The sequence below is a fragment of the Ursus arctos genome, unplaced genomic scaffold (genome assembly GCF_023065955.2).
Source record: "Ursus arctos isolate Adak ecotype North America unplaced genomic scaffold, UrsArc2.0 scaffold_5, whole genome shotgun sequence".
NCBI lineage: Eukaryota > Metazoa > Chordata > Mammalia > Carnivora > Ursidae > Ursus > Ursus arctos.
Window position 1 is genome coordinate 53,924,471 of NW_026623067.1, and position 11,973 is coordinate 53,936,443.

General features: G+C 39.8%; 1 protein-coding gene across 6 annotated transcripts in view; it reads left to right on the forward strand.

Annotated features, from left to right (window-relative positions):
• The window catches only part of MAST4 (microtubule associated serine/threonine kinase family member 4), a 535,574-nt gene that overhangs the window by 100,077 nt on the left and 423,524 nt on the right, over nt 1–11,973 (forward strand). The window contains exon 1 of one of the 6 annotated variants that reach the window (XM_057307022.1): nt 6,860–6,956. The exons of the other annotated variants lie outside the window; for them this stretch is intronic. Coding sequence (XP_057163005.1) covers nt 6,948–6,956 — 9 coding nt within the window. The 5' untranslated portion in view covers nt 6,860–6,947. Of the gene's footprint in view, nt 1–6,859; nt 6,957–11,973 lie in introns of those variants that run through there. 6 annotated transcript variants of the gene reach the window in all.

Consider the following 11,973-nt stretch of genomic DNA (forward strand, 5'->3'; position numbering starts at 1 on the left):
TTTGAATTATGGAAACTACGTGACTTCGCATTCAGATTCATTCTGATCTAATATGCCAGAGGAAACAATGGTTGATGTGTGTGTTTGTATAATATATATTAGGAAAATATTGTATGTTTCTTTTTAACTCTATTATGATGTATGTGGTGTTGGTTATGTTTTCTAACATGTCAAGGTCAAAGTATTAATACTTCTATCATTCTTGCACTTGAAAAGAGCACAAGAGAGAAGGACCCTATGGTCGCATCTTGACCTTGTTAGCTGGCAGGCCTTTTGTCACTGGTTGTTGTCTTTCTCCATCTTTTTTCCCTACATGCGAGTGTATGGACACATGCCCATCTTCCCTGGCCCAGTGGATTCACTGGAGCTTCTCTACTAAATTCTTAATCTAACTTTGTTAGTATAAAATAATAGATGGAATTGTTGGAAAGCAGGAATTGTCACTCTAGACTCTTTTTATTTGCAAAAACATCATCTTCTGTTAGAATCATTGATTTATTTTTGTTTGTCCAGGACCTAATTCTTCCGGTTTCCTTATGGACTGCGTGGGTGTAGTCAGGGGCCTCCTTATCTTTGTTCCTTTCCTTCACAGTGTGAAAATGGCCAAGCTCTTGGATGGCTCCCAACCAGAGCCTCCCCTAGGGGATTTATTTAATGAGTCATTTGGATCTAATGATTAAAAAGAAAAAAACAGTACAGTTAAAATAACCACACGAAACCTCTGTTGATGTATAGTATTTGAAAAGTATACACATTATATGTGTATAATTTGATGAATTTTCTCAGAGTACATTATACCTGTGTAACCATAACCTGTATTAAGAAAGAGACTCTTCTTCCAGATGCTCCCATGCATCCCTTCAAGTCCCTGCCACTTCACAGAGAAAATAACTGCTGTTCTGACCTCTAACCCTATGCCTTAGTTTGGCCTGTTTTTGAACTTGATAGAAATGCCCTCATACACTATGCCCCATTATGTCTTGTTTCATTTTCCAAATGGGATGCCTGTGAGAATCTTGCCTGCCGTTATGTGTAACAGTTGTGTATTCTTTCCCATTTCTGTTTAGTATCCCGTTGTGTCAATTTCCTGTTACTGTTGTAACTAAGTATCACAAAGCAGTTTAAAACCACGGAACGTTATTCTTGTGCAGTTCTGCAGGTCAGAAGTCTCCAGTTTGGGCTAAAGTCACCATGCTGGTGGGACTCCGTTTTGTAGGCTCTGACGGGAGAATCTGTCTCCTTGTGTTTTTCTGCTTCTCATGGCCACCTGGATTCCTTGGCCTGAGGCTGCTTTCTCCATTGTCAGCATGGCATTCCAGGATTGGCTTCCTTTTCACTTTACCTCTTCTGTCCTCAAATTTCCCCCGCGTCCTTCTTAGAAGAACACATGTGATCACAGTTAGGGCCCACTTGGATCTTCTCCCCATCTCAGCACCCTTAACTTAACCACCCTTGCAACATCCCTTTGCCACGTAAGGTAGAAGTCACTGGTTCCAGGGATTAGGATGTGGAATTTGGAGATGGGAACATTTTTCTGATTACCACAGCCATTGTGTGAAACTAGTATCATTGATTTATCCCTTCTGCCATTACCAAGCGTGTTGTTCTCAGTGTGGAGTCACTATGAATCTGGGCACTCTTACACGTGGTTTTTCATGACATTTGCACATATGCATGCATACATATTCCATTGCGTATGTATCTAGGAGTTGGTTATATGGTAATGTGTAAGTTTGACCTTAGGAATCCGTGCCAGTCGGTTTTTTCAAAGTGTTTATGCCAACTTAAACCCCTCCTAGGAGTGCATATAAAAGTGGCTGTTATAAACAACAGAGCATAGTTTTGACCTGGCAGCTTTGTTTCAGAATTTAACCCATCGGTAACTCCCATTTTAGACTCCTTGTATATAATCCAGGAGTTTTCGAAGTATGTTTATATGAACAGAGTCCTGAACAGTACTGTAGGAGGAAAGTCATCTTCTCAAACTGAGGGTTGCTGAAGGGGAGAAGGGTTGGAGGGATGGGGTGGCTGGGTGATGGACATTGGGGAGAGTATATATTATGGTGAGCACTGTGTACTATATAAGACTGATGAGTCATAGACCTGTACCCCTGAAACAAGTAACACATTATATGCTAATTAATTGAATTTAAATGAAAAAATGTGTTTGGGAAATACTGGATCCTGCTAGGAGATTCACTTTGCAAATGAATATGGTAAAGATTTGAAGCCTGTATTATTTCTGTTTGACTTGTTTCCGAAGTGGAATTTAACTTTGACTCCGTTTATCTCTATTGAAGTCTGAAAGAAAAAGAGTTCCAAGGAATACTCTTTGAAAATTCTAGAAGAAAACCATTACTCAGGATGATTTTTTATTAAATTTTTTAAATTTATTTTTTTAAAAAGATTTTATTTATTTATTTGACAGAGAGAGACAGACAGACAGCGAGAGAGGGAACACAAGCAGGGGGAGTGGGAGAGGAAGAAGCAGGCTCCCAGCTGAGGAGCCTGATGCAGGGCTTGATCCCATAACGCCGGGATCACGCCCTGAGCCAAACGGAGACGCTTAACGACTGAGCCACCCAGGCGCCCCTTATTAAATTTTTTAGAGAGCAGTTTATGGTTCACAGAAGAATGGAGAGGCAGGTACAGAGATTTTCTTTGTATTCCCTGCCCTTACACACACACATTCTCGTCCACTATCTATATCCCCCACCAGAGTAGTATATTTGTTACCATTGATGAACCTACTTTGACACATCACATCACGATCACCCCAAATCCATGGTTTACCATAGGTTTCACTATTGATGGTGTACATTCTGTAGATGAACAGATGTGTAATGACATCCATCGTTATCGTATCGCGCAGAGTAGTTTAACTGCCCTAATCCTGTGTTCCACCTATTGATCTCACTCCCACCATCTCAACTTCTGGCAACCACTGATCGTTTTACTGTCCCTGTAGTTTAGCTTTTTCCAGAATGTCATGTGGCTGGGATCATACAATATAGGCTTTTCAGGTTGGCTTTTTTCACTTAGCAATATGCATTTGAGGTTCTTTTATGTCCTTTCATGGCTTGATAGCTCTTTTCTTTTTAGTGCCAGGTAGTACTCTGTACTCTGGGGTATCCGTTTACCCTGCTGAAGGACATCTTGGTCACTTCCAAGTTTTGGCAGTTAGGAATAAAGCTGCTATAAATATCTATGTACAGGTCTTGTTGGGGACATAAGTTTTCCACTCCTTTGTTTAAATACCAGGGAACATGATTGTTGGATGATATGGTAAAAGTATGTTAGTTTTCTAAGAAACTGCCAGACTGTCTTCCAGAGTGGCTCGGCCAGTTTGCATTCCTACCAGCAATGAATGATAGTTACTGCTGCTCCACATCCTTGCCAGAATTTGGTATTGCCAGTCGTTTGGACTTTGACTATTCTAATGGGTGCATATGGCAACTCATTTTGTTTTAGTTTATGTTTCCTGGACGGCATATGATATGGAGTATCCTTTCATATGCTTCTTTGCTATATGTATATCTTATTTGGTTGGTTGTCTATCCAGGTTTTTGACTAAATTTTTAATTGGTAGCTTTTTTTTTTATTGTTGAATTTTACGAGTTCTTTGTATATTTTGGATAACAGTCCTTAATCAGATTTGTATTTTGCAGATACTTTGTCACAGTCTGTGGCTTATCTTCTCATGCTCTTGACACTGTTGTCCACAGAGTAGGAGTTTTTAATAGTAGTCAAGTCTGGCTTATCTCTCATTTCTTTCATGAATTACACTTCTGGTATTAAATTTCAGAAGCCATTTCCATACCTGAGGTCATCTAGGTTTTCTCTTGTGTTCAAAGAGTTTTATAGTTTTCTATTTAACATTTAAGTCTAAGATACGTTTTGACTTAATTTTTGTGAAGGGTGTTGGGTCTGCATCCTGATTTTATTTTCTTGCATGTAGATGTTGTTCCAACACCATCTTTTGAAAATATTGTCTTTGCTCTATTATTTTGTGTTTGTTCCTTTGTCAAAGGTTAATTGACTATTTATGTGGGTCTGTTGGGTCTTCTCTGTTCTGTTCCATGAATCTGTCTGTCTGTTCTTTCACCAGAACCATATGGTCTTGATTACTGTAGTAATCAAGTAATCTTGAAGTTAGGTAGTATCAGTCTTCCAAGTTTGTGCTTCTCTTAAAATTGTATTGACTATTCTGGATGTTTTGTCTCTCCATAAAAACTTTAAAATCACTTTGTCAGGGGACGCCTGGGAGGTTCAGTCCGTTAAACATCTACTTTGGGCTCAGGTCATGATCTCAGGGTCCTGGATTGAGCTCTGCATTGGGCTCCCTGCTAAGCGGGAAGTCTTCTTCTCCCTCTACCCCTCCCTCCACTCATGTGCTCCCTCCCTCTCTCTCTCTCTCAAATAAATAAGTAAAATCACTTTGTCACTATCCACAAAATAATTTGCTGGGATTTTAATTGGGGTTGCACTGAATCTTATAGATCAAATTGGGGAGAACTGCTGTCTTGGTAATAATGACTCAGGATGATTTTTGCTAAAAAAGTAAAGGAAGTTGTTACATTTGTAGAAGGTAAAAACACTAATTAAATCTGAGTATTCTTTCTATAATGTGAAACTACAGAAACCATCAGAAAATGGGTTGAATTTGCTTCTGTTGAGCTTTCCTTTAGTGAGGCCTATGCTTTTGGGGGTAATTTGTGTTAGTGTCATCTTAAGTTTTGTACCAAGAAGACCAGTATAAAAAACAATTTCTACTGGGAGCATTGTTGGTGGGATTCATTCAAAAAGATCTGTCCCTTGTGTACTTGTCCTCCACCTGAGTTTCTCCACACATTCCCCTGCCTCTTAAGCCAGCCTGAGGTAGAGGGAACATCTTCCTTCTTGTTTATTCTTTCTCTTGGTCTGTTTTTTTTTTCTTTTTTTTTTTTCTTATTTGCATCTCTGGTCTGTAGGGGGGAGCTTGGCCGTCAGTTTCAAGGTGATGAGCACTCAGCTAGAGGGAAATAAAGGTTTGCATGGGGCCTTGGACCTTAGGAGGGAGGGTTTCCTAATGGAGCTTGGACTGAATCCTAAGCCGTGTCCTGAAGAGGAGGACCCAGGATTTGACTAGGACTTTTTAGCCAGGTAAAGGAGGATGGAAAGAAGGATTCACTTTTGGTTAAATTGCTGTTAAAGAAAGAAAGATGGCCAATGTTGCTGGCTCCACGTAGCCCCCCCCCCCCAAAGAACTGCCTATTTCTTTGGTCTTTTAAATATAGCCTGTTTAAATAATTGTCTTATCTAGGTAAAGGACAAAGTATTTTTAATGTTATAAAGTCACACCTTATGCTCCTATCCATAAAGAAAAGACTCCTTTGCCACTTTTAGTTTTGACTATTTTCTGACAAACTGTGGGTGAGTAGCATATCCAATGTATTAGTTTTGACATATGGTTACACCCAGTGCAGCCTCAGCCAAGCTGTCTCTGGGGATTACAAAGGCATAGAGTTAAATTTCCCAAGTTGGAAAAGAGGCTTTCAGAAATGAATTTCTCGCTCCACTCTCAGTGACTTCTCTGCTATTTCCCTGGGGAGGTTGCTAGGCATTTAACAGATCTCCACGTTAGAAAATTCTTCCAAGCATTTCAGTCTGAGGTATTTTTTGTGTGTGTGTCCTTGGCCTCAGTTTGGTGTTGTGGAGGCTGCATCAAATCTCCTTTATGTTCATATTTATGAAAGGTTTCTAGAAGATTATCTCTACCCATTATGATTGGGATAGTCCTCAGATACTAGTTGTCTTAGTCATTGCCGTTTAGGCTTAGCCCTGCTAAGGTCAAAGGAAGCCATGTGACAGCGGAGTCCAGGCCTGGTTCCCACCACCTCCACACAGCTGTTAGCCTTCCTGCATCCCCAAGCTCTTGCTGGGACACGAGGGACTTCATTTCAGCTGTGACAATGTTTTGTTGCTCTTGGCCATTGCACAGAGGCTCACATCCTGTATGCTTTAAAAAATATCTTCTTTGAAAGGCTCTTTTCAGTATCTGTGGGGTTTATATGATATGATATGTATGTTTAAAACCAGTTTTTTGTTTGCTTTGTCAGGGTAAGAAAGCATAAGCAAAATGAAAGGGGACATATTGGAAGGTATTTTTAGAAGTACCTTAAGGTTTACCATTAAGTATGGGTTATCAAATTACAAAGTCTTCTTGCTCATTAAATCAGACACGGCCTCTTCTACATGCTCGTATTTTGTTAGGTTGGTATGGGCTTTTCTTAGTACAGGCTCTTTAGAAATCTACTGAACTTGAGGGCCTAGGACAAGTTCAAGTACCCAGCAGAGGCAGACTGTCGAGCACATGACTGGCTCAGTGTGTGGAGGTGATGACCTCAGGGCTGCTGGCTCTGGCGAAGTCATGTGGCACAGACATGACCGCTGTGTCTCCCAGGTGACTGTTTGTAGAGAAATTGGTGGTGAGCCTGGTGAATGAACTTAGAGATAACTATTACAGGTCGTTGTGTTTGATAATAACACAATTTAATGGTTTCAAGAAAAACCCTTGTTTGAGCTTTACATGCATTCCTAACCTCCCCAAATTGACCTTGATTGTGCCGTTACCGTAATGCTTTGTTATCCTCATGTCCTCTTCCTTCGCGTGGGTGTCCTGTATATGAGGTCTTGTTCCTTCTTGGTTACTCTCTCTGCTATTCAGTTTTTCTTCCATGCCTCTTGTTTGACATCCAGTCAAGCTCTTCAATAAAACTTTGCTCTTTTCAAGAGTAACCTTGTTATGTTCTTAATACCGTTGTCTTTCACATGCTTAACTCACTAACTCTGAACTGCCTCCTCTTTTGGTCTTTCACAGCAAGTGAAGTTACATCCTGGCATTTTCTAAGAAACAAAGAATTTCCTGGATTCTCTGGAGGAGAAGCAATGGATCTTTCAAATACAGAATGGTTGCAGTGAGTTATGGAAGTGAACTGTATGTGTTTGGGGATTCTTTTTCTTTGGGAAGCTAGGAATCCGAGTATAGTGGGTGTTATGAGGTTGCCTTGCACTAGAATTGACTACAACCAAGAAGGTACCACCTCGGTTGCTTCCTTTTGCTTGGCGATTTAAAAGGCTTTCTCGGGGCGCCTGGGTGGCACAGCAGTTAAGCGTCTGCCTTCGGCTCAGGGCGTGATCCCGGCGTTCTGGGATCGAGCCACACATCAGGCTTCTCCACTAGGAGCCTGCTTCTTCCTCTCCCATTCCCCTGCTGTGTTCCCTCTCTCGCTGGCTGTCTCTATCTCTGTCGAATAAATAAAAATCTTAAAAAAAAAAAAAAAAAAAGCTTTCTCAAACGTTTCTCCAGAGTTTCAAGTGAGGATGTAAGTAATTCTTTTTGGAGGAAATATAAACCAACTAATTCAATACCTAATGAGCTTTCTTCCCAGTGGGAAATCAGTGTAAAATACAGCTGGCAAGTTTTTAAAGTTTTCTTTTCCTCCTTAAGCTGAAGAATTTCTTATTTATAAACTATCAGCTGAGTAAATATTAAGACCAAATGTTCACTGGGTTATACATAATCCTCTACCTTTTACAAAGTGAGTTGACATAAAATATTCTTGTCTTACCATTCAGTGTTTTATGAATTTGTTTTTCCTGAATCATTGAAATTAGCACACATACCAAGATCTACTACATTGTTAAAATGCAATTAAAACAGACTTTTTTTCCTTAGAGAATTTGTGTTTCATTTTAGAAAAGTTTGTGGTCAACCTGCCTGCATTTATGCTTAAGTTTTTTTAGGCATTGGCCATAGTTAATTCCCCTGAGGACAGGGAATAGTTAGCTTTATAATGAAATATTAAATATTAGTGGTAGGAGCAGACATTGTTTTAATACAGTAATAATGATAATAACTAGCTAATATTTGTTGAGCACTGATTATGTGCTTCTGAGGCTAATGGGAAGGACTTTGGAAGTTATTTGTGAAACAGGATCTCAGACACTGACTAGTGAAAGATGTTTAATGTGAGTTTACTAAATTATCTTATTAGAAATCATTTTTTGATTTTTTTTCCAAATGCAATTTTGTCATCTAACAGTATGATCACATTATAACTGTGTGTGATTTGATAATTAGGATTTTTGATTTATATTTATGAATAAAATAGATTTGTATTTCTTACACTATTTTTTGGAGTTTCTATGTTAAGGTTATGCTGGGTTTTATAAAATTAAATGGGAAACTTTCCTTGATTTTTTTTTTCTGTACCATATAACATTTTAAAAAGCATAAAAATTCGGTCTTGTAAAGGTTTGATAGTGCTCCCCTGTAAAATCTTTGTCAGCATTGTCTATTTCCGTACAGTTATTGAATTGTTCAGAGTCTACTTCTCGAGTCAATTTTGACAATTTATATTTTGTTAGGAATCCTTTCTTTTCATCTAGCCTTTCAAATTTTCAGCATACAATCATATGTATTCCCTTATACTTGTATTAAATTTCCTTTGTGTCTTTGGCTTATATTCATTTTCTTATTTCCAATGTTGTATAATTGTATTTTCCCTCTTGATGAGCTTTGTGAGAGGTTTGTATATTTTATTGATCTTTTCAGAGAAGCAGCTGTTCTACTGCTTATATTCTAATCCCTTAATTTCTGTTTTATCTATTTAATGATTCTTTCTTTTGCTTCCCTTAGGTTTATTTGATTTTCTTTTAGCTTGTCGAGTTGAATAATTGAATATTTTTTCTTACTTAATAATGAAGATGGCGTTTTTTTTTAGGGTGACTTTTTCTGATCCCCTCTTTCCTCAGATTTTAAATATCTTTCCTTCCATCTTCACTCTTAGCTCATGAACTTGATCCCTACATTGGTGAGAAAATTGAAACAGAAGAGAGACTTCCCCCACCCAGTGTCTCCACTCATTTCCTCTCTCTTTCTGCTTGTTGCTTAGGTAACCGTTCATGCTAGTCAGAGAATAGTCCTGAGGAGCTAATCATGCTCAAGTCTAAGACCAGTCCATTTCCTAGTCCCCCCATTCCTCCTCTCACCTGGTCAGAAGAAACCACCCATGGCCATTGAGGGTATGGAGGAGTGGTTGGTTAAAGGTACAAACTTGCAACTAGTAGATAAATAAGTTTCTGAGAATCTAATCTACCTCTTATTGATTACAATCAATAAAACTATATTATAAACTTCAAAGTTGCCAGGAGATGAGATCTTCGTTATACTTACCACAAAAAAAGTAATTGTGTGTCATGATAGAGGTATTAGGTAACACAGTGGTTGTAATCATATTGAAATGTATAAATGTGTCAAATCAACGTAATGTACACCTTAAACTTACACAGTGTTATATGCCAGTTACATCTCAATTTAAAAAAGAAGGTACCTTACCAATTCTCCCGTCTTTACCACACGTTTCCCTCTCGCGTGTCATGCTTGACCGCACGCAAGCATGCTATGATAGTTGCGTCTCCATAAACCTTCTCTTGCCCTGCTTTCCTACCAGATGTTCACATTGTCCTTGCTGTATTGGGCAGCCGCCTCCAAAAAGTTATTTTTATTCATGGCCTCAAATCCATTCTTTTCCTAGTCTCCTGAACCCAGTCTAGTAGGCTTTCATCCTCTTACTTCATAGAGACTATCTTGTCGAGGTTATCCCTTGCCTCCATGGCTCCTTGAGCTCCAGTGGTCATTTCCCAGACCTCATATGACACGGCAGAGTCCTTTTTCTTTTTTCTTTTCTTTTCTTTTCTTTTCTTTTCTTTTCTTTTCTTTTCTTTTCTTTTCTTTTCTTTCTGTCACATGTGGTCCTCACTTGGCCTCTAGGACATTTCAGACTCTTGGTGGTCTTCCTACCTCACTAGTTGCTCCTTGTTACTCTGCTTTGCTCGTTCTTTTTTCTCTGACCTCTTAATGTTGGAATGCCTCATAGTATACTCTCATTGCTCTTCTCTTGTCTATTTTTAATCTATCCCGTGTGGTCCTATGTGCTATGATGGCTACCACCCATATACTCATGGTCTCTGAATTTACACCTCTATCCCTGACCTCTCCCACACTCCATGTGTACATTTCCAACTCCTTCTTTGTATGTCTATTTGAATGTGGCATCTCCACGTTAATGTGTCCAAACCAAGTTTTCCATCTGCTTCTCAATCCTGTTCTACAGCTCTTTTCTGTTTCAGTCCATGGCTGTTTCCCCTTGCCAGTTGCTCTGGCTACGTTGAAATTGTCCTTCACTGTTTATCCTCTTTTTCAGCTTGTCGGGGCCATAGGACAATTCTGTTTGGTTTGCCTTCACATATATCCAGGATCTGGTGTCTCCTCAATTTCTTCACTACCATCCCTGGGTCCACGTCACTACTGTCTCTCACTGTATGTACTACTGTGGTCTCTAAATGGTCTCCCTGCTGCCATCACTCCTCACTATGGTCTATGCTCAACAGAGCAGCCAGAGTGATCCTTTCCAAATGTAAGTTGGATCAACTCACTTTGCTGCTCAAATTCTGCATTTGCTCCACGTTGCATTCAGAGTAAAAGCTGAAGTCCTTACGCATAACATGGCCCTGTTACTTCCTCAGACCTTACCAACTCCTGTTTTTCCTTCCCTCCCTCCACTCCACCTATGTGGGTTCCTTGGTACTCTCGGTTGTGCCAGATGTGCCGTTGCCTCTACCTCTTCTATGATTGTTGCCAGCCTCTGTTAGAAATTCTTCCTCTGGGTGTCTAGGAGGCTAATTTCCTTCCAGTCTTCACCAAATGTCGTCTTCTCTTTGAGAAGCATCCTATTTAAAACTGCTGCCCCTCCCCTCCCTTCTCAACCCCGTTTACCTCTATTTTTTTTTTGTTTTTTGTTCTGTTGACGTGGTACTTTTCATTGTCTGCCAAATTATATAACTGACTATATTTGTTTATTATCTACCTCCCTTATTGGAATATAAATTGTGGGAGAGCGGAGATCTTTGTCTCTGTTTTCCACTAATATCTGTCAAGCATGTAGAACAGTCCTTGGCACGTGGTGGAAACTCAATGAGTATTTGTCAAATGACTGGTAAATGCAGGCTGTGATTTGGCTGTGAGAAATACTGGCTGCAGCACATCCATTTTGATGTTTAACATACCCATTGACCTTGGTTCCTAAATAGTTTTCTGGGATTTGTAGTGCCATTGAGTGGAGAGAGCTTAGTGTTTAGGGAGGTGGTCACACTTGGAGTAGCAAGGGGAGATATTCAGGGAGTAGTGCCCTCCTTATATCCCAGATCAGTGTCTGAGGCACAGGATGGGACAGCTGCCGTCTATTTTACCTGAAGAGGGATGTGCATGGGTCAGACAAGTAGTAGAAAAAATTAGGAAGTGGGGCGCCTGGGTGGCTCAGTCAGCATCTGACTTCAGGGTTCTGGGATTGAGCCCTGCGTTGGGCTCCCTGCTCAGCGGGAGCCTGCTTCTCCCTCTCCTGTGCCCCCTGCTCATGCTCTCTCTGTCAAATAAATAAATAAAATCTTTAAAAAAGAGAGAGAAAAATTAGGAAGCAATGTCCCAGCTTTGTAAAGAATATCTACTAATGAAGTCAAGTGAGGAGGTGCTCTGAGCAGTGGTGTGGGTATATCTCCATCTTATCATACAGTGGATACTTTCCAGATTCTGACAGTGCTTTGGTTTTTAGTAGGCTTGGTTTTGGAGGTACTACAAATAGTTACTTCTTTCTAAACTTCAGGGACATTGAATGAAAAGTTGGGAGAGATAGTGCCAGGGAATTAGTTGGACACCATTTTTAGTTAGATATGTCTTCCTTTTTTTTTTTAAATAATAATATTTTTTAGCATATTATGTTAGTCACCATACAGTACATCCCTAGTTTTTGATGTAAAGTTCCATGATTCATTACTTGCATATAACACGCAGTACACCATGCAATACGTGCCCTCCTTACTACCCATCACCAGCCTATCCCATTCCCCCACCCCCCCTCCTCTCTGAAGCCCTCA